This window comes from Syngnathoides biaculeatus, chromosome 5, assembly GCF_019802595.1.
Source record: "Syngnathoides biaculeatus isolate LvHL_M chromosome 5, ASM1980259v1, whole genome shotgun sequence".
Taxonomy (NCBI): Eukaryota; Metazoa; Chordata; class Actinopteri; order Syngnathiformes; family Syngnathidae; genus Syngnathoides; species Syngnathoides biaculeatus.
Window position 1 is genome coordinate 13,051,155 of NC_084644.1, and position 20,454 is coordinate 13,071,608.

At 41.6% G+C, this 20,454-nt stretch overlaps 1 protein-coding gene across 11 annotated transcripts; it reads left to right on the forward strand.

Annotated features, from left to right (window-relative positions):
* The first annotated feature begins 2,058 nt into the window (after positions 1-2,058).
* Positions 2,059-20,155, forward strand: drd2l (dopamine receptor D2 like). Of its 11 annotated transcripts, none has more exons than XM_061819180.1 (10): positions 2,059-2,237; positions 2,329-2,500; positions 5,959-6,047; positions 12,727-13,146; positions 14,853-14,962; positions 15,345-15,481; positions 15,656-15,755; positions 16,597-16,680; positions 18,729-19,080; positions 19,413-20,155. In XM_061819180.1, exons 4-10 carry the CDS (start codon positions 12,744-12,746, stop codon positions 19,607-19,609), a joined length of 1,383 nt encoding a protein of 460 aa, XP_061675164.1. In that variant the 5' UTR covers positions 2,059-2,237; positions 2,329-2,500; positions 5,959-6,047; positions 12,727-12,743; the 3' UTR covers positions 19,610-20,155. The 11 variants fall into 11 exon arrangements, with proteins under 11 accessions (XP_061675164.1, XP_061675159.1, XP_061675162.1 ...); XM_061819175.1 differs by lacking the exon at positions 5,959-6,047 and adding an exon at positions 15,786-15,855 and having other exon boundaries at positions 15,656-15,710; XM_061819178.1 differs by lacking the exon at positions 5,959-6,047 and adding an exon at positions 9,102-9,232 and having other exon boundaries at positions 2,061-2,237.
* The last annotated feature ends 299 nt before the right edge of the window (positions 20,156-20,454 follow it).

Below are 20,454 nucleotides of genomic sequence, written 5' to 3' on the forward strand. Positions count from 1 at the left end.
CAATTGTGTGTGTGAGATTTTTGTCAATTTTCTCTGCGTATTTTCGTCCATTTTATGGGATATTTGTGTGTGAATTTATTGATATTGGTAATGATTTTTCACTGAGATTTTCTTTGTCCATTTTGGCCACATTCTTTTTTATCATTTTTAAAAATTTTTGGGTGGGCATTTTTTTCAATGTCCCTATCCATTTTATGTGGGAGTTTTGGCCCATTTTGGTTAGTCTCAAGAGAATTTTAGAGTGACTTTTTTGGGTGAAAATCTGTCCCATTTTGTAGGACCTTCGGTCCGCTTCTGAGGAAGAGTTTTTTTGTGTACATTTTTGCATAATTTTAGGACATATTTTTCTCTATTTTTTTGTAGGGTTATTGTCCATTTTGTGGGAATTTTGTCCCTCCTGCTGGATTTTTTTTGCCCTCAATTTTTGTAGGAATTTACATTTCATTTTAAGGGGAATTTTTATACAAATTTTTGGAGGATTGGCACGTTTATACATGTTTTGTCCATTTGTGTGTCGGTGTTGTCTTTTTTTAATTGTATTTTTTGCAGCTCCCTAGGCTGTTGTTTCCAAATGAACTCTGGCGTAATGTAGGTGGTCTCCTCTTCGTCAGATCGGATTAGGAAGAAGCTGTGAGGCGCAGGGGAGAATCGACCTGTGGGAAACAAAGTTTGTCGTCTCATTAGGCATGGCACTGTTACTTGCAGCTGCAATACAATAGAGGCCTCCATTTTCCCCAGGATTTGTGCAAGCCTCTGCCACCTTTTTACAATTTTTTGAAGAAGGTGAAATCCTATATAAGCCCTCTGCTGAGTTCCCTCCTTGCGATGTTTTGAAGTTATGCTAAATAAATGAACAAACTTCCATCCCACCAAAATATTCTAAACCAATTTGAGTTTGAAGAAATGCAGGCCTGCCCTAGCAACATTTTAAATAGCTACCGTTTTTGGTTTGTGTTTTATAAAGGTTTTAATGTATATTTAGGATCATGTATCTGCAGAGTATGAAGGGCAACACGTAAATTGTGTAGCGTCATTTATAGAAAACTGTTGCGATTGTTCAGGGTGGAGTGTGCTTTTCACCTGAAGTTAACGAGGTTAGACTCCAGCACTCTGACGACCCTCATGAGGATAAGCGGCCTGGAAAATGGATGGATGGATGTTTTTCTTTTCGCTTAGGCAGGAAGTGCACTGTATTTCAGTGGACCAGTACCGTTTAGTCTATCACAGGAATGTCAAAGTCTGTCCCAGGCTGCATTATAGTTACGGTTTCCCTCAAAGTTCCGTTATGAATGTGTAACTGAAAATCTTTTGCCTTATTATTTACACATGAAATTTATTAACTATTTCTGAAATCACAAATTCAAAGTAATGGGGTTTTCAACTATTTGTGATGTTTGGAAACACAAAAATGCTTGCAATATCTCAGCATTATCATTTTTTGATGTGAGGATTTGGAATTTTGGTACAGATTTTAACGAAGTTCATGGAAGTTGATAACACATGATTTGCCTTGGTGGGGCACATGAAATCATGCAGCGGGCCAAATCTGGCCCCTGGGCCTTGAGTTTAGATCAATTACTTTTTGATAATGTGACCTAAAGTGTGGCTGATTTATTATAGTAGGCATTTACCCATATAAGACCAAGATAAATTTAAAAACTGAAATTTGGGGAAAAAAAATAGGCTACTTTTATATTCTGTTAATATAGCTGGTATGAATAAGATGAATGAAAATTCCTGTTTTGTCCATTATAGATTTTTTTTATCTGCCTATCCACTTTTACTATATTGTTTCCATTTACATATAAAAATCCCATATTGGCGGAAAAACAATAAATTTCAGAATATATATGTGTACTAAATATAGTACATGTATGTTGAAATACATTTTGTGATAGTGCATTTTATTACTCAAGAAGCTTAGAAAACGAGTAAGATAAAATAATGGGTATAGGAGGTGTAAAATGTCCCTAATTTCCCTCCACCCCAAAATACTGTCCGGTATATCTTTTTACTCGTTTTTTTTAGGAATAGTAATATAAAGTGGTAATTACAACTCTACCTTCGGCTGCACGTTTATTTAACTAACATCTATAGTATTGTGTGTATATTTAAAGTTTGTAATAATTTGCTATCTTTAATGATTGTTCAAATGAAAGGTCGAATCGGAGGAGTTTCTTCAGCTTGCTCCTGATTGGCTGAGATGCCTGTCAGCTAAGTTTCTGGAAGCCCTTCAGGTGTGTTCTTGATCGCAGAACCCCGCCTCCCCATAGCGCCCTCAACCAATCACGTGTCAGGTCGTCTCGGTCCCTGTCAACGACCCTCCAGGCTCCTCTCGACTTCACGGACCCGAGCTCGAGCGACGTGACGCGGCCAAGGCAGGCGGGGGAGCCCCGGGAGGGACCCGTCACTCCTCGGCGTGGAGGCGGAGCGCGAGTGCCGTGCTCGAGGCTCTTCACACGGGATAGTGAGAGGAGAGCGGACCTATTGCCCGGCACCGGTAGGTCCCATTCAAGCTCCTGAGAAATTATTGTTCACGTAATATTTTCATATATTGTGACTGGGGGCACAGTGTATGTGTTAGAGTGTCGGACTGAGTACAGTGTGTAATTATTCTACCTTATATGACCCAAAACGTTTTCTTTTCTTATAAGTTATAAAAGATGACACTTACCACAACGGTACCTTTTATTTCACATTTTAATACTGCATGTTAAATTGACCAATTTTAATGAATTATTGAATGAAAGATTATGGGCTTTATTATTTAATTCTTGCCACAAATATTGGAGAGAAAAATGGCATCTGCCTGACATTTCTGAAGATCTGTGTTCAAATCCGACCCCGCCTGTGTGGAGTTTCCATGTTCTCAACGTGCCTGTGTGGGTTTTCACTAGGTACTCCAGTTTCCTCCCACATTGCAAAAACATGCATCGTAGTTTCATTGAAGACTCTAAATTGTCCATAGGTGTGAATTTGAGAGTCAATGGTTCTTTTGTGGTCTGCGATTGGCTGGCGACCACTTCAAGTTGTACCCAGCCTCTCACCCAGAATCAGCTGGGATATGCTCAAACGGGCCCATGACCCTTGTGAGTATTAGATGAATGGAAATAAATGAAATTTTTTTGTCCAAATGAAACTTTTTTTTTAGCAATTGGAAACCAGATTTTTTGATGGAATTTAGTCATTAATTTAAAATATATATATAATGGCAAGCCTTTTTTAATTATAAATATATGAAGTTATGGGAGATAGCAAATAGAGAAGGCAGGGTCCAAAATTTTTTTGGAAGACTGCAATTCATTGTTTAAATATTCATAGTCAGTTTTTTAATTAAATTCATGAGAGGTCAGGTTCTAATTATGTGTTTTTATTTATTTGTTTGTTTTTCATTTGTTTATTTGTTTAAAATATGGGAATTTCAGGGTTTTTTTAAATTCAAAATATGGGATATTGGACTTTTTATTTAAAAAGTATATGCGAAGGAAGTATTTATTTGTATTAATTTATTTTATTTATTTGTCAGTAGGCCAGCACAGTGCATCATCTGGTAAAGCGTTGGCCTCACAGTTCTGAAGTACCGGGTTCAATCCCGGACCGGCCTGTGTGGAGTTTGCATGTTCTCCCCGTGCCTGCGTGGGTTTCCTCCGGGCACTCCGGTTACCTCCCACATTCCAAAAACATGCAACCATAATTGGACACTCTAAATTGCCCCTAGGTGAGATTGTGAGTGCGGCTGTTTGTCTCAATGTGCGCTGCGATTGGCTGGCAACCAGTTCAGGGTGTACCTGTTCTTTGACTGCTGGGATAGGCTCCAGCATTCCCTGCAACCCTCGTGAGGATACGCAGTGAAGAAAATGGATGGCTATTTGTCAGTATTGTGAAATTGCAATTGCAAATTCATGCACAAAGAAAAAAATGAATCAACATTCCAGGGTGTGGTCTGGATGAACTCCAATCCAGCTCAATGTTGACCGTCATCTGGATTAGTGCTGGACAGAATGAATGAATCAACAAATCCATATTTATTGAGGGGACTCATCCTGTCAAACAGCAGACAAAGCTGTCGGTCAAATCATCTGTAATTTTACTGCTGTACTATAATGCTGGGTGGCACTAATACTTGTTTACGGCTGCATGAAGTCTTGTAACTTATCAAAAGCCTCTTTTCAAGGACACGAGTGCGCGGGAAGCAGAGGTCGAACCGATAACCTCCTGATTTCGAACCAGCAGCAAGAAAGCAGCCCCCCACCACACACACCCCACCAGCATGTTTCGCAAGCCATTAATCTAAAATCCAGAAGGTTCCAGTTTGGAGCTGTGACCTTGGTGCTGACTTACTCTGTCAAACTTTTGACACGTCAAAATTTTCTGCAACGCGTCGCGCACACGTAATGACGAAAACTCAAACATTTTACAAATTAGCATCTCTTATCCATCTACGGTATTATACGGAATTCCGGTTTGGTAGCAATCCAACAAAGTCTGTTGGACTTGTCAAGATTTGAAGGACTCCTTGAAATAGCCTAATTGACCCTCAAGTCAAACCAAAAACTGCAGGCATCCTTTCTTGGGCCATGGATTCATAAGACTTTTTGTGTGTCTACTCGTGACGGACATAGAATACCTATCAAATCTTATGTTGGTAAGTAAAAATGGCTTCAGGGGGTTTCATTAGATAGATATCTCGAACAAGTTTATCTTTGAAAGAGTCCTGGAAATGTCCGAAATGAATGTAACACGGCCACTTCAAACCAAAATGGGAGACTTTTCAAGCATGGTTTGAGATTTTTTTATCATTCTAAATCTACTCATGAAAAGCATTGGCCTCACAGTTCTGAGGTGAGGTCCCGGGTTCAATCCTGGACCCGCCTGTGTGGAGTTTGCATGATCACTCCGTGGCTGCGTGGGTTTTCTCCGGGCACTCCGGTTTCCTCTCACATTCCAAAAACATGCAACATTAATCGGACACTCTAAATTGCCCGTAGGTATGATTGTGAGTGCAACTGTTTGTCTCTATGTGCCCTGCGATTGGCTGGCAACCAGTTCAGGGTGTACCCTGCCTCCTGCCCTTTGACAGCTGGGATAGGCTCCAGCGCTTCCCGCGACTCACGTGAGGATAAGCGGCTAAGAAAATGGATGGATGGATGGATGGATCTACTCATGATAGAGGCGGGGTACACCCTGAACTGGTTGCCAGCCAATCTCAGGTCACTGTGAGGCAGATGTTTCTTTTCTTTCTGTTTCTTTCAATTTCTCGAGAAATTTAGCAGGTTGATATCAACATCCAATTTTGCTGGGAATTTGGGAATTTTCTCATATAAAATATAGAATTCAGAAAAGAAAGTAGGATTTTTTTTGGGGGGGGGGCCTTTTCCAGCTTCACATAGATACCATGCCTTTAAATAATTTGATAAATCGGCCAGACGCTTTATGAGTCAAAAGTATGTATTTCCCAATATTTTGACTTCGCAGTTGTTGAAGTAAAATTAAAGTTGCAACTGTTTCCTCGAAGATGAACACGGCAAGTGACAAGATACAGCCTCGCTAATTGCTGCGCGTCAAGGCTTTCTGGGAAAAAAAAATATAATTTTGTTTCTATTAATAAAAGGAACAATAAGGTTGAATGAATCCCCCCCCTCCCCCTTTTCCACACAGACACCAAGGCACACACCATTGTGATGGTAGGGGCCAGACAGTGATTACTTGAATAATATTCGGAGCGAGTGATATTATTAAAGACAGAATAAGAGCTTCAATCACAAAGCATCAGATAACATAGATAATGTGACCATTGATTGCCCACGTTTTGAAAATCCAGTGTCTGTTGCCAGTTTCACTTGGCAACGTGATACTTGGTGTGCATGTCTGTTCTCACCAGAAACCGCAAATGTTGCATTTTGCCTTTTTCAAAATGTTTTTAATGGATTATTTTGGCCTTCTTTTTCCACTTTCCAGTTTTTTGCTCCCTCCAACCCACCCCACTCTCCATGTGAGTTTCACTAAGCAACATCAGCTACTCCTGAAAACACAGCAGCCATTATTGGGTAAATCTTGGCCAATTCCAGTCTATATTTTTTCCCCTCCCACTAATTTCATTCTTTTTAAATCAGCTCCTGAAGCCATGAAAATCTACCATGAGTAGGTTTTTATGAAAGTAAATATGTGCCACCAGGATTTGAATTTGAAATGTAAAGTGATCACATTTTCAATTGTTGCTACAATTTGCTGTCTAAAATTCACCGCCTGTGCCACCAGGCAGGGTTACTTCAGGTCAGAACCAAATAGTCAGCCAATCCAGTTACGCCTTCTTAGTATGTGACATCACGTAACTACGAAAGTGTAACTGCGATTAGCTGGGTCTTCGGTTCTGACCTGAAGTAACCCTGTGTTGGTGGCACAGGCGGTGAATTTTCGAAGGCGAATTGCAGCCGGTCGAATTGTTAACATTGAAAAGTTACACTGAAATACAACTATTAGAAATGTCATCATTGTACATTTCAAATTCAAAACCTCTTTTCTGTGGCATTTGAAATTCAAATCCTGGTAGCACATGTTTACTTCCATAGATATACAAAAAGGCCGTTCTGTTTCAATTTGCTTTCAAGTGGACATTTTCGGATTAATTTGGCCATTTTCAACATATCCTTCAAACATTGCAAAATTATACTCGGACCATTTGACATGGAAACGAATGGGAAACTTTTGAGTTGCTTTTTTTTTTTGTTTCATTGTGTGTGGTGAGAGCATGGCAGCAAAGTTTGTTATCCCGCCAAACGAGACAACACTGCGATCATTAATCAAAAACTCTTATCAACAAGAGACGTTAATGAAACATTTTTACTATACATTCCTGCCTCCCCAGTGACGATAGAATTAGAAATGTATGTGTTATCCTTTTAATTAGTCATCAGATAACGTGCACGTGTACAAAACCCGCGAGGCACTGATTAAGTGTGCAGCATATTAACGAGCCGCTGCGCTGCTTCACTGCGCTAATTTATTCATCACGTATTGATCGTGCAGGCGAGCCGGTGTTATCCTTACAGGTGACACTAGCGTTCATAAATGGGAGGAAATTGCAGCACAAGTGCGAATAGGAAATTAGCTGGACGACTTTGTTATTACACGTGAACGCCGTGCGCTTCTAGTCGGGCTGCCCGTCGTAGATCTTTTAACAGCAGTCCAGAAAAATTAATTTCTGATGTGGCTGGATAGGAATATGACTTCTTGACCTTTTTTTTGTTGTTGCCGGAGTCCGTGCATTCTGTGCAGGTGTGCCAGAAATGAACAAATGATGGACTGGAGGTGCATCTTGAGGAGATAGCCTTGCTCTATTTTCAAAATAAATGATGATAAACAAGAGACAAAAATTCACAAACACGTGCGTCCTGGTGTGCCAAGGTCAGTGTCAGCCCTGTAAAATGTGATAACATTTACATTTGCAATTAATTGGGTAAAAAAATGCTACCACAAGCGAGATAGATGAAGCGAAATATGATAATAATCTGGACAGCAAAATATGCTAACAAACCGCAAACAGAATTATTATACTACATATGTAGTTGATAATTTGTCTACTGCTATGTTGATAAGATAACATTCTACAAACTGAATAGCTAGAATTGAATGCTGTTAAGTAAATATGGCACCATTCAGCATAAGTAAATATGGTAATGTACTGCATACTGAATTAACGTTCAGCATACGGAGCCGCTAAATTAATAAGATATCATTCACATACTGAATTGCTATAGTTGAAGTGTCGACATTTCGCGCAAGTAAAATGCTAACTTACTGCATATAGAATTAACATTCACCATATGGAGCCGCTAAAGTTGTCTGCCTGCTAAGTTAATATGCTAATTTGCTAACATTCTGCATTCTGTATTGCTAACTTTGAATGCTGTTAAGTAAATACAGGGTTCGCACGCGTCCCTAAAAGTCCCTAAAAACCCCTAAATTTTCGAAGGTGCGTTTAGGGGCTCCTAAAAGTCCTTAAAATCCGCGAAAATCGGTCATGCCCCTAAAAAGGCCTTAAATTATAAAAAAATCAAAGGGAGGACATCTACCGTCAAAATTCTCCCCCCCAAAAAAATTATCTTTAATTTAAAAAAAAAATAGCGATCCGTCTGGCGTCTAAAACAGCTGGAAATTGTCAACGGAAGTCACCGTGTTGACAATAAGTCGCCGTCTTGTCGTCGATATTCCATTGTTTATTCCCGTGAGTCGGCATTTCACTTCGTCTTCGTTACGTCTTTCATCGATCCAACTTGTATCATGGGGAAGTGAATTTTTCAAGATGCTTGGGTTGAAAGTAAGGAGTTTGGAAGCTGGGTTCGTTGAGATGCAAAAGATCGGCACGTGTTTTACTGCCATCTGTGAAAACAGAGTTACCAGCTCGAAAAGATGGGCGTCAAAGCGCTGGAGTCGCACCGGAAAAACAGGACACACGCTGATTTGGCGAAAACTCATCTTACGTTGGTATGAATCTGTTAAAAAAATATCAAGATAGTGAAGCATCAACTTCAGGCAGTGGTACTGGCAGTGCATGCATACCTACAGTTGTCCAGTCATCGACTTAACCAGCCAGAAGTCAGGCTTTATGAACGTAGTTCAAGACACGAAGACGGACTGGTTAAAGGCAGAGATCGTGTGGACTTTAAAAGTGATCTGCAGCCATTACGGTTACAAATCTTGTGAAAATAATTCGAAAGGGTTTGGAGTCATGTTCCCAGACAGTGACATTGCTAAAAACTACCATTGTGGGGAAAGGAAGACTTCGTACCTGCCCACTTTTCATCTCCACTGCCTCAAAGCCAAAAAAGCGAGAATAGAGACTGACATATGTACGCTTATTGAGAAGGCTGACAGGCTGTGTGAGGAGGCAGAAGAAAAGAGGAATCTGAGGTTTATCACAGAGGCCAATGCACTCAGAGGCAGAGCAAAGGACAAGAGACCCACTTTGGCACCTCTGCAGCAACAAATAGAGGAGGCACTGGGTAGGCTCAAGGAGCTAGAGTAGGGGTGCTGAGACAGACATCAGTAGAAGACATTTGTGTCTATAGTTGCAATTGTAGTTAGAATCTGTTTTTCTGTAGACTGTTGTGTGAAGACATTGGCAATGGTCATATCAATGAGAACTACCACAAGGGGCGACAGGTGATCACTGTCACAGCTACTGAGGTACTGGAACCTTTGATGAACCAAGAAGAGCCGATGGCGCCATTGGGTGAGTCTTTTTTCCTTACTCTTGATTTCCCACAATGACCCTAAATTTTTCCGTGTCAGCCCTAAATTTTTCGTGTCAGCCCTAAAAAGCCCTTAAATTTTTTGGGTCCGACTGAGTATGAGCCCTGAAATAGTATATCATCATTCTGTATTTCTAAATATGCAATCATACTGCATACAGAACTCTGAGAAATGTATCACCTGAGGCCATTAATTTAAATAGAATACAATTAAATTGAATGGAATACCTCTTATTGTCACAAAACATATGCACAATGAGACTGATAGCAGCTCCTGGTCCAGTGTAAACATGTATATAAAATATAGAAGAAAATAAGATAAGAAGTCAAAAAGTATCTGTAATCAGATAAATAGCAATGCACAAACATAAAAAAATCTTTAATTGTGGCCAAAGTCGTAGTATTGAAGAGTATATGACTTATTGCGCAGCATTCAGACACATTAAATATTTCACAGTTGTGTTCCACACATGTTGAATATGGCACAGTAGAGTTCCAGACATTGAATAATGTACAATAGGTGAACTAACAACAAATATGCCAACATTCTGAAAAAGGAACCACTAAAACCAGGCTATGTACAGTAAATATGTCAATATTCTGTACAAGGGACAGCTACATTGACTGGCGCTAAATAAAAATGCTAACATACAGAGTCACTAAAGTTAGATGCTGTTACTTCATATATCATGTGAATACTGTATATTATTAAAGACCACTAACAAATAAAGATGCTGAAATGTGGCAGAAGTAAAAGCATAAGGCAAAGATTTCCAAGTAAATATACAAACAAGACGTTCAAATACAGCAGAAGTAACAGCTAAATTTAGACACCTCACATTCTGCATACATATATATATATATATATATATATATATATATATATATACTAGCATACCGCATAGAGAACTGAAATTGTCCATATATAATTGCTAATGTCAGACAGTTGATCAAATTTAAAAAATTAGCATAAGTGCCTAAAACTCTGAGCCATCATGGCGGGTAGCCGACATTAGTTGATAATGGTTTCACTATGGCGACCGTTTCAGCGGGGAAAATATACATTTTCTTGTCATCATTTCCCGTGGCGCAAGTGTGTGAAGGTTCCACAATAGTTTGACATAACCGCTAATGGGTTCGCTCTCGGTGCGTACGGGACCTTCCAAATCATTTCAGTGGATAATTGGCATATGAATTATTAAAGCAGCTCTGCGGTGGCACTTGTTTTGTGGCTCTGTGCTGTCGTCGTACCGCAAAAAATACATCACGACGCCATCATCGTGGTAATTGACAAGGTCGCGGATGAAAGAGCATGTAGAGTATAATATTTCCCGCAGCGTTATCGTTCCGTCAGAGCACATTGACAGTTATGGTTCTTTTAATTCACAGATGGCTGAGCTCAGTAAATATAGCGTGAAGCTCTTTTACCTAATGTGACACACGAGTTGTGTGTGTTTACATTCATACAGCATGTTTAAAACATGACACCATGTTGACCTAGTGACAAATGTGACAATATTAATTTACTGAATATTACTTTGGGTGACAAACTAGATCAGTGAAAAAAGTCCCAAATTATGATGAAGAAATTGTTAAAAAAGTCTGTGATTTTTTTACATGTTCCAAAGTTTAACTACAAGTCTAAACTGTAAGCCAGATTAGTGAGAGGATCTATCTGTTGTTATTACAACGATCGGAGTGAACTTTTTGCAATTTCGGCAGCAGCATAAATATGTAAATATTAAACATAGGATGCTTTTAAATAAATAGTCGGACATTATACAAATGGCGCTACCGTAAAACCCGACCTACACCCCACACCTGGTTACAAGCCTCACTAAGTACATTTGTAAAGTAAATGCCATTTGGTACATGCATACGCCGCAGCTGTGTAAAAGCCGCAAGTGCCCACATTGAAATCCACATTGAAACATGAGATATTTATAAAGCGGGTACACAGAAAGAGTTTAACGCTAGAGTGGCGCTACCGTGGCGCTGAAGCTAGTACTAACGCTAGTGCTAACAGGCCAGTTAAAAAAAAAACTTACCGGTAAATATCACTGAGACACGCCAGTAACACAGCAGCAACATGCTAGCACAGCGCAAACACTAGCGCAGCGCTAACAGGGCGGTAAAAGTCACTCCCTCAGGACATATATTCCACCGGTCTCATTCTTACCTTAACCGTTCGAGTGTCCACTTGCGGCCGTTAGAAAAAAATGGACAAACTAGCCGCATCACCGCATAAACCGCAAGGTTGAAAGCATGTGAAAAAAGTTGCGGCTTGTAGGCCGGAAATTACGGTACTCAAATGCATACGCCACTTTGGAAATACTATGTACTTAGGCGATATTATATTGATGCAAATTTCATCATTTAGTATCTGATATGCACGGAGTGTTTCCTAGTAATGTAGATGACCAAAGTGAATTCACTGTCACTTTTTGAAATAATTTATTACACTGGTGGCGGCAAAGAAACTTTGATGTCGATACCATCAAAAACTAATAAAAAGGAAACTTAAAGTGACAGAGCTGCCCCTGCTGTGTTTCTGAGGACACTTAATTAGTTTTGTGGCTCTTTGTTGTTATTGTTGCCTCAAAGACCTCAAAGCAGTCACTGGATTAAAATGGTGGCAAGATATGTGATCGCATCACTGTTTTTTTAAGTCTTTCATTCATATTCACAGCAAGTTGAGCTGTTCATTTTTAAGCGCTTTCATCTGACTTGATTTATTCCAGACAAAATTTTGTAGACGTCACAATGACAGGGAAAACTATGCCGAACTTTAGCATATTTCCTTAGCGGAGTCTGACTTTGGCTGGAGAATGTTAGCCCCCGAAAGCCGCTGAACCTGACTCAGGTCATAATATCGGCATCGTTCGTGACCTCTCCCTGCTCTCCGTGTTTTTCTCACATCGTATTTCGAAGATGATTGGGATAGTGCACAAAACTAAGTGAACGTGACAACTTCAAAGCTGCTCCTGGCGGTGTAAATAGACAACAACAACTTTAATGCTGTTTTTTATGAAAAACACTTGTGGTATGATGAAAAGCAGGAAATAACACAACAGGCCTAAAACTGTCCTTCCTCAACCTTCCAAATACCACGTTGTTGTGTAATGTTCGCCACGGTTGTGGATTGTTAAGGGTGTCCGATGGTGGCCATGTTTGTGCAGTGCGTTTGTTGTGAAGCTTTGTGTTGACAACCATTATTTTTATGTGCTGTCAGCCATGTTAGTTGAGGATGTCATCCGCCTGTGCCTCAAAACTTTAGTCCTAGCAAAAGTGTTGTATTTTCCGTCTAAAAGCCAATCTTGTTTGGGGTCTCTGAGTCGGAAGTCATTTTCGCGAGTGTCTTGACAGATGACTCGTTCGTTTCCCACTGCGCGGACCTTTCAATTGAGTGCGCTGCCGGCTCGGAAAAGAAGATAACGCTGTACTTCTTCTCTTCCTTTTTGTCATCACTTTTCAGAGTAACCACGTCCACTGATGCATCACCATGACTTTTCACAACAACTCTGCCGATGTTCTCCCCCCTCCTCCTCCTCCTCTCCCGCCACCGCCACCACCACCTCCCTCCTCCTTACCACTGCCAAACCTCCATCTCAACTTCTCCTCGACCCTGGCCTCCGCCGCCCCCTCGTACATCTTTTTGACCTTGCCCGACAATTGCAGCGGCGCGGCGTCCGCGTCTCCCTCGCCCCCGTACAACTTCTACGCCGTGCTCCTAGTGCTGCTCATCTTCTGCGTGGTGTTCGGCAACGTTCTGGTGTGCGTGGCTGTGTCGCGGGAAAGGGCCCTGCAGACCACCACCAACTACCTCATCGTTTCCCTGGCTGTGTCCGACCTGCTGCTCGCCACCCTGGTTATGCCTTGGGGGGTCTACCTGGAGGTGGAGTGGCCAACACACACTCACTCACAATATTCACACATATAAACTCCCCTCCCCTTAACCTGGTCATTTGTTGCTAGGCAGACAAAATCGAAAAAAGCTCAACACACAGATTTTCCACTAAGCAAATAATTTGTGACATAAAATTCAGTTCAGTATCATGTTCATTATCCTGTTTTACATCTAAGAGTTTTTTTTTTTAAAGAAAAAAGCTAAATACACTTCTTGATATTGCACAGAGCAGCTGTTGCTAGGCAGGGTATGTGGGGCAAAATAATTTGTGCCCCAAAGCCCCCACCTCGGGTTTTTTTTTTTTTTTTAATTTTATATTACAGGCGGCACGGTGGATAAGCTGGTAAAGGGTTGGCCTCACAGTTCTGAGTTCCCGGGTTCAATCCCGGTGTGACGGTCCGAGCGCTCCCCCGTGCTGAAAAGTCTCCTTGTGATTCATGCGTTACTAAGATGGGAACTCTGGGTACGTAGCAGACGCTTACTGGGAAATCCCCCAGTCTCATAGTTCCCCTTGTTCTACATATAGGTAGCTAACATACATTATATCCTAACCCTAAGCTAAACTTAAAATAAAATTTGATAAGAAAGATATACACATATTTTTCTGAGACGTCCATAGCGAACATAAACACTCGGCGACAAGTTGTCGAATGGCACATGATGTAGCATGTATGGGGATGTTTCAGACTGGCCGGAAGTTTACAAAATATACGCGCATGCGCATTAATCACAAGCAGAGTTTTCAGCACCAGGAGCACTCAGACTGTCACACCAGCCCCGCCTGTGTGGAGTTTGCATGTTCTCCCCGTGCCTGCGTGGCTTTTCTCCAGGCACTCCGGTTTCCTCCCACATCCCAAAAACATGCAACATTAATTGGACACTCGAAACTATGTGGAGCACAATCATTTGTGCCCCACATTCCATCATGTTCACTTTTCTGTTCTCTTTCCAAAGGGGTAAAAACAAACAAACAAACAAACACACACAAACCCAAAGAAAAATGAAAACACACTTGCCGATGCGGAGCAGCTTTTAATAAGAAATATCTGTGCCCCCTAACATGACTGACCATTCACCAATCAAATTCCCCAAAATGTATGTTCGGTCCATTGAAGACTCTAAATTGTTTATCGGTATGAATGTGAGTGTCAATGCTTGTTTGTCTCTCGCATTAAATCTCGGAAAGTCTCCTCCTCGCCCGCCACGGTAATGAGAACAGAAAAATGAAGGATGGACTTTCTCCCGTCTGAACCAATTAATTTGAGCAGCGGTTGTCGCTGGAGTTCTCGTAGAAGTGAATTATTTTGAAATATGAATGTGAATAGTTGAGTGCGTCATGTCTTGGCTGACAATGAACTATTCATGTTAAGGGGCTAATTAATAAAGTTCTGGCAGGAACATGGTGCCACTTAAGGAGCCTTTCATCTCATAGATAGATAGATAGATAGATAGATAGATAGATAGATAGATAGATAGATAGATAGATAGATAGATAGATAATAGATAGATAGATAGATAGATAGATAGATAGATAGATAGATAGATAGATAGATATAGATAGATAGATAGATAGATAGATAGATAGATAGATAGATAGATAGATAGATAGATAGATAGATAGATAGATAGATAGATAGATAGATAGATAGAAAGAAAGAAGACCCCTGTGGTGTTAAGTCCGCACGTGTTTGCAGGTGGTGGGCGAGTGGCGCTTCAGCCTGATCCACTGCGACATCCTGCTGACTCTGGACGTGATGATGTGCACGGCCAGCATCCTCAACCTGTGCGCGATCAGCATCGACAGGTACGCCTGTTCAAGCTCCCTTTTTACTCGCTTTGACAATATTTACTCTTGTTGATTACAAGTTACTCTTGTCGGAGAGGAATTAGTTAGTCGACATTTGAGGGAGGGGAAGGGGGGAGACGCATGGACATTGGACATGTTGATTTGTTTGCACTTTTAAACTTTGTGTCGTGAAAATTTATACAAACCCTGTTTGGAGCGCCACCATTGCCCCATAAAAATACATTATTACATAACTTGGATTCTTTTCCAGTTTCAAAATACCTCCTTGACCCATTAAAAAGCAACAGATGGATGTTTCTATGGGAACCTGCGCAAATGTTCTCTGGATTGTTTCGAGCTCCCTCCTTGACAGTTTCCGCCGTATGTACGTGTGTTGCAGGTACACGGCAGTGGCCATGCCGTTACTGTACAACACTCGCTACAGCTCCAGGAGGAGGGTGGCGCTGATGATCGCCGCCGTCTGGTTCCTGTCCTTCGCCATTTCCTGCCCGCTGCTCTTTGGACTCAACAACACCGGTAATACAGAAAATGGGAACTTTCTTTATTGATCTTGAACGTCGCTCCGAGCCAGCTTGTGGAATTTTGCACTGACCGCAGACCACTGAGCTAAAAAAAAAAAAAAATTCACAAGTTTGAGCATCACTAGTGTAAAAAGTGAATTTGATAGAAGTGTGTTTTCCTGTGCCCTAGCGGACCGCGAAGGCACCACGTGCAGCTTCGCCGACCCGGCCTTCGTCGTGTACTCGTCGGTGGCGTCCTTCTACGTGCCCTTCATCGTCACCTTGCTTGTGTATGTTCAAATCTGCGTGGTTCTGCGCAGACGCGGCCGACGGTGCGCCCCTCGCAGGCACAGCGGACCCGAGGCCTCGGGGCCGCAGCGGCCCAGGAAGGTAGCCGGGCCCAAGGGAAGGGGAGCCTGTCTGTATGCTTGCCTTGAAGAGTGCAAACAAACTGGAATGGAAAAAATGGTGTTCTAACTACAACATGGCAACAAAACTAGCAAGTTTTTATCAAAGATGGAAAATAAAGTTCACCCGTACCAACACGAAGAGTTAGTGGCACTCAGGCTAAAGTATTACTATATTATTATTATTATTATTAAATATTAATGATTGGAGATATCATGCCAGTTCCAGATATGTTTAGGGTTAGGTTAAATGCTAAATATGAATAGAGGGCTTTCCTTACAGTTAGTGTTAGCTCATTTTGGACTGAAGAATGAACTGAGTGTAACAAATGACTGCCCCCTATTTGTCAAAATGGAAACTAAATATTCATTTTTAACAATAAATTATGTGAAAAGTTTGCATTTTCTCTATTAATTTATGCATTTGACTTTAAAATGACAACATTGGCGTTAGGCCACTGTATTTTCCACTAGATCAACTACTTTCAAGACAGTTTGGAGGCCGCAGGTTAGTTGAATAAAAAAAAAAAATAGACATGGCGGAAATTCAGATATTGTTAATATGATCATCGACTTATCTGTTTCTTGGAGTATTAGCAGACATTTTCTTCTGCTACTGAAATAGACAAAACATTTTATACTGTACATCCAACTAACTAAATGCCTTCCAAAATAAAACAACAATGGAGATTTGGTTCTCAACCTGTTCATTTGTATGTCGTAGAATAAATGCACCCAGCCAGAGGACGTGAAACTGAGCGCGTTGATGCTAAGACCATCCACTGCGGCCCCCCACCGCAAGCGAGTGGTGAGTTACGTAAAAGTTCACATTTTGGATGATTTGTCAGCGAGAATTACAGGAAAACTGCACAAAACTTTGTAAAGGCGAGGCACAGACACACCAAGGAAGGAGCTGTGAAAGTTGGATGTGGAAAGATTACTTTATGTTTTTGATGTTAATGGTTCATATTGTGGTTGTGTGGCAGTGTAATGTGCCTATTGCAGAGTTCAACTGTCTTAAATTACTCAACTGTACGTCTCCTCTCAAGTAACCGTCATTGGATGGTCTAAAATAGCCTACCATGGCGAAGTAGAACGAATTGTAATCCATAAAAGGTGGCTTGGATAGAGGGAAGATGGGAAACAGCCACTGATGCGCTTTCAATCACTTTATTGAATAAATGGTAACAAAGGGTTAACAAGCACATTCTTGACGACCAACCGACAGCCCCAACTGTCACACTTCACACAAAGCGGCTAAAGCTCAAGCCAGTAAATAGTCAAGGCCAGGTCTGCTATTTTGTACCCATTGAACATTGGAGTTACTATAGTGTAGCGTGTGTGGTTGGCAACCACAAGTGGGCAAAAATAAGACCTGCACCTCAATTACATATACAGTAAAGCCTCGGTTCTTGAACATCCCCGTTTTCGAACAAATGGGTTTTCGAAAGAAAATTTCAAGATTTTTTTTCTTCTGTTTTCAAACGAAAATCGGTACTCTAACGCCCCCGACAAGACCCGGAAATAACATATTGCACGCGGCGCAACCAGTTGACCCACTCACGACGCGTTTTGTTGTTGTCTATTTAAATGGTCCCCGAAAATACCAGGAAATAACATCGCGCGCGGTGCAACCAGTTGACCCACCCATGTTTTGTTATTGTCAATTCCAACGCCCCCCCCCCAAAAAAAAAACAAAAACAAATGACATAACGCACGCGGCACTGCCACCACACTTTTGTTTGTATAACGCAGCCTCTGTACACAGAGGTGTCCTGGTAGTGACTGTTGTGTTTCTTATCGAGGGCTATTAACCTCCAATCATGGCTCCAAAGAAGTCAAGTGGAGTTAGTAAGGCTGCTGGTGCTGAAAAAAAGGAAAGTTCTGAGTAGAACTGTCGACTTTAAGAAATAATTGATAGCCTAATACGAATCTGAGGAAAGATGAGATGTCGTCCAATGAGGCTGAAGGCAAAAAGGATGACATCAAAGCCATCTGTGCCAAATGGAACGAAATCCATAATTTCGGGGAACTTCATCACCCCAATAATGCTGAATGTAGCAGAGCACTGCAAAATTTTAACGATGTTGTGATGAGCCACTTCAGAAAAGTGCTTCAAAGACAGCAGAAACAAATGACATTAGATTTGTTCTTTGTGAAAAAAGGGGCGAGTCACCCCACCCCCTGAAGACATTTGATATAGTTGTTGAAGCATTTCTGTTAACTCGAGTTATGAATGTTTTTGCGTGTTTTTTTTTTTGTTAAAAAATTGCTTTTTCCCCCCTCATTATTGCTTGTTTAAAGTTATTCTGCACTTTTGTTAATAAAAAAAAAAAGGCGACAGATACAGCAATGCACTCCCAGCCTACCGTACTCTACTACTAAAGCATACATTTTAAGCAAAGAATACATATATTATATAAATATATTTATTATATAAACTATTTAAACTATACATGTATTTCTACTATGCAGTTTATTATCAGGAAAAGCTAAAAAAAAAAAAACAGCATTTTTTAGGCTTGGAACGCATTAATTCTTTTTCCATTCATTGTAATGGGAAACATCGATTTGGTTTTCGAACAAATCAATTCTCAAACCGTTTTCTGGAACGGATTGTGTTCGAGAACCGAGGCATCACTGTACTGATTGTTGGTAATACAATAGGAGCATGACACTTGCAAATATTTCTGAACAATACAATAAGTACGCTACTTTGTTTACTTTCGGCTATTGGGAGGGTGGTAAATAAGTTCTGTTTTTTTGGGGTTCAGGTTAGATAAGGGTTTGAGTTAGGTTCTGTTTTTTTTTTTTCTGTTTTGCATGTAAGTCAAAATCAGTATATTGTGATTGCAGACGTTGGTGAAGGAGGCACTTGTGCACCCCCTGGAAGTGGAGCCAGGTCGCTTCCTGCCGCAGACCGAACAGCGCTTAGCCGCCCCACTCGGTGCCCAAACGCCTTCGGCGCACCCGTGCCGGGCGACCATCTCACTGTCGATCTCGGTGGGGCCCGCCCCGGCCCACCCGTGCACGGTAACACGCTCGGCCCTGACGCCCCGCCCCCCCACGCTGGAGGACGGAATGCGGGGCCGTGAGAGCTGGCGGGAGCAAGGCGGCGGGTGGACGGGGGTGACCAAGGAGAGGGCCAGGGGGAGGATGTCACAGCAGAAGGAGAGGAAGGCCACGCAGATGCTCGCCATTGTGCTCGGTGAACACACACACTGTTTTTGCTGTATTTCATTTTAAATGAACCAGAGCATTTTACGAGGGACTTTTGCAATTTTCTCATTTCTATTTTAGTTTCATGAAAACGACAATACGAATACTTTTGTATTATTTTATTTTAGATGAAACGAGTGATGACTGAATTATTAGTACTGTGTTATTAATTCCCGCTCAAGGCCACAGCTGAGTGATGTCACTCATTTTGGCAGTGGTTACTTGAGCACCTGCCTCCAACACTGTCTATGCATGAGCCTGAACGTGCATGTTGAGATGATGATGTTTTTTTCTCCCCTCCCATCCCCCTCCCCCCATGAGGCGTGTTCATCATCTGCTGGCTGCCCTTCTTCCTGACGCACGTTTTGAAGGCTCACTGCGCCAGCTGCTGCATCTCGCCGTCGCTGTACAGCGCCGTCACGTGGCTGGGCTACGTTAACAGCGCCGTCAACCCCGTCATCTACACCACCTTCAACGTGGAGTTCCGCAAGGCCTTCATCAAAATCCTACTCTGTTGACCGCGCTCGGTCTCTGACGCCGACCTCGGACTCCGTCTCGTGAAAATAAAGTGATCGTCAAAGAACAATACGAACACACACGGGTGATTGATTCAAGAACTTTTTGACAAGGACGCAAGATGAGGATTGAGTCATTCTCACCAGCTGTTTCATTTGGTAAACGTATCCCAGCCTTTCTCGGTTTGTGGTAAAGTACTTTGCGATGAATGTACAAAACCATCACATCGCGAACGCCATCGGCAACCAAATACATGGCACTTACGGACACACCGGTGGACTCCCCAACGAAAGCATTCACTTGTATTTAACATTTAAGGAAAACTACATTCACGTTTCCTGTTTTTTCTTTTATTTTTTGTTATTGTTGTTGTTGTTGTAAACGTGTCATGATCAGTGTGCTGGAACAGTTTTGATGTACAACGGGGGGGGGTTGAAATACTCCCTCATCTTATTAAAAAGACATACATATTATTCTGATGTTTAATGAAAATGCAGGCAGACAGAAATGGGCTTTGGGGAAGGAAAAGGGACAGAAGGGGAGGGCGGGGGGTGGGGGGGACACCCAGTGAGGACATGCAATTACTAACCAAGCAAGCAAGACGAGAGGTCAGAAAATGTAAAAGGTGTGCTATTGTGTGTGTGTGGTGGAATTCCTGTTAGAACCTGTGAGTTGATATGTAAGTGTAACTTGTGTTGCCGTTATTGATCCCAGCACAACTCATTAAACAATATAGTGTGTCTATCGACCTTATTAGTGAATGAACACCATATCATATGCATGGTAGTCAATGTACGGAATTGCTGAGCCAGCACATCAAGGAAGGGTGAGGCCCCCCTACAAGCAA

Excerpts from the sequence above, each read along its gene's own strand:
- drd2l (XM_061819174.1), top strand. The coding sequence starts at position 12,754 with ATGACTTTTCACAACAACTCTGCCGATGTTCTCCCCCCTCCTCCTCCT. Across the intron at positions 13,147-14,852 it reads CTTGGGGGGTCTACCTGGAG|GTGGTGGGCGAGTGGCGCTT; the intron begins GTGGAGTGGCCA and ends ACGTGTTTGCAG. Across the intron at positions 14,963-15,344 it reads TGCGCGATCAGCATCGACAG|GTACACGGCAGTGGCCATGC; the intron begins GTACGCCTGTTC and ends CGTGTGTTGCAG.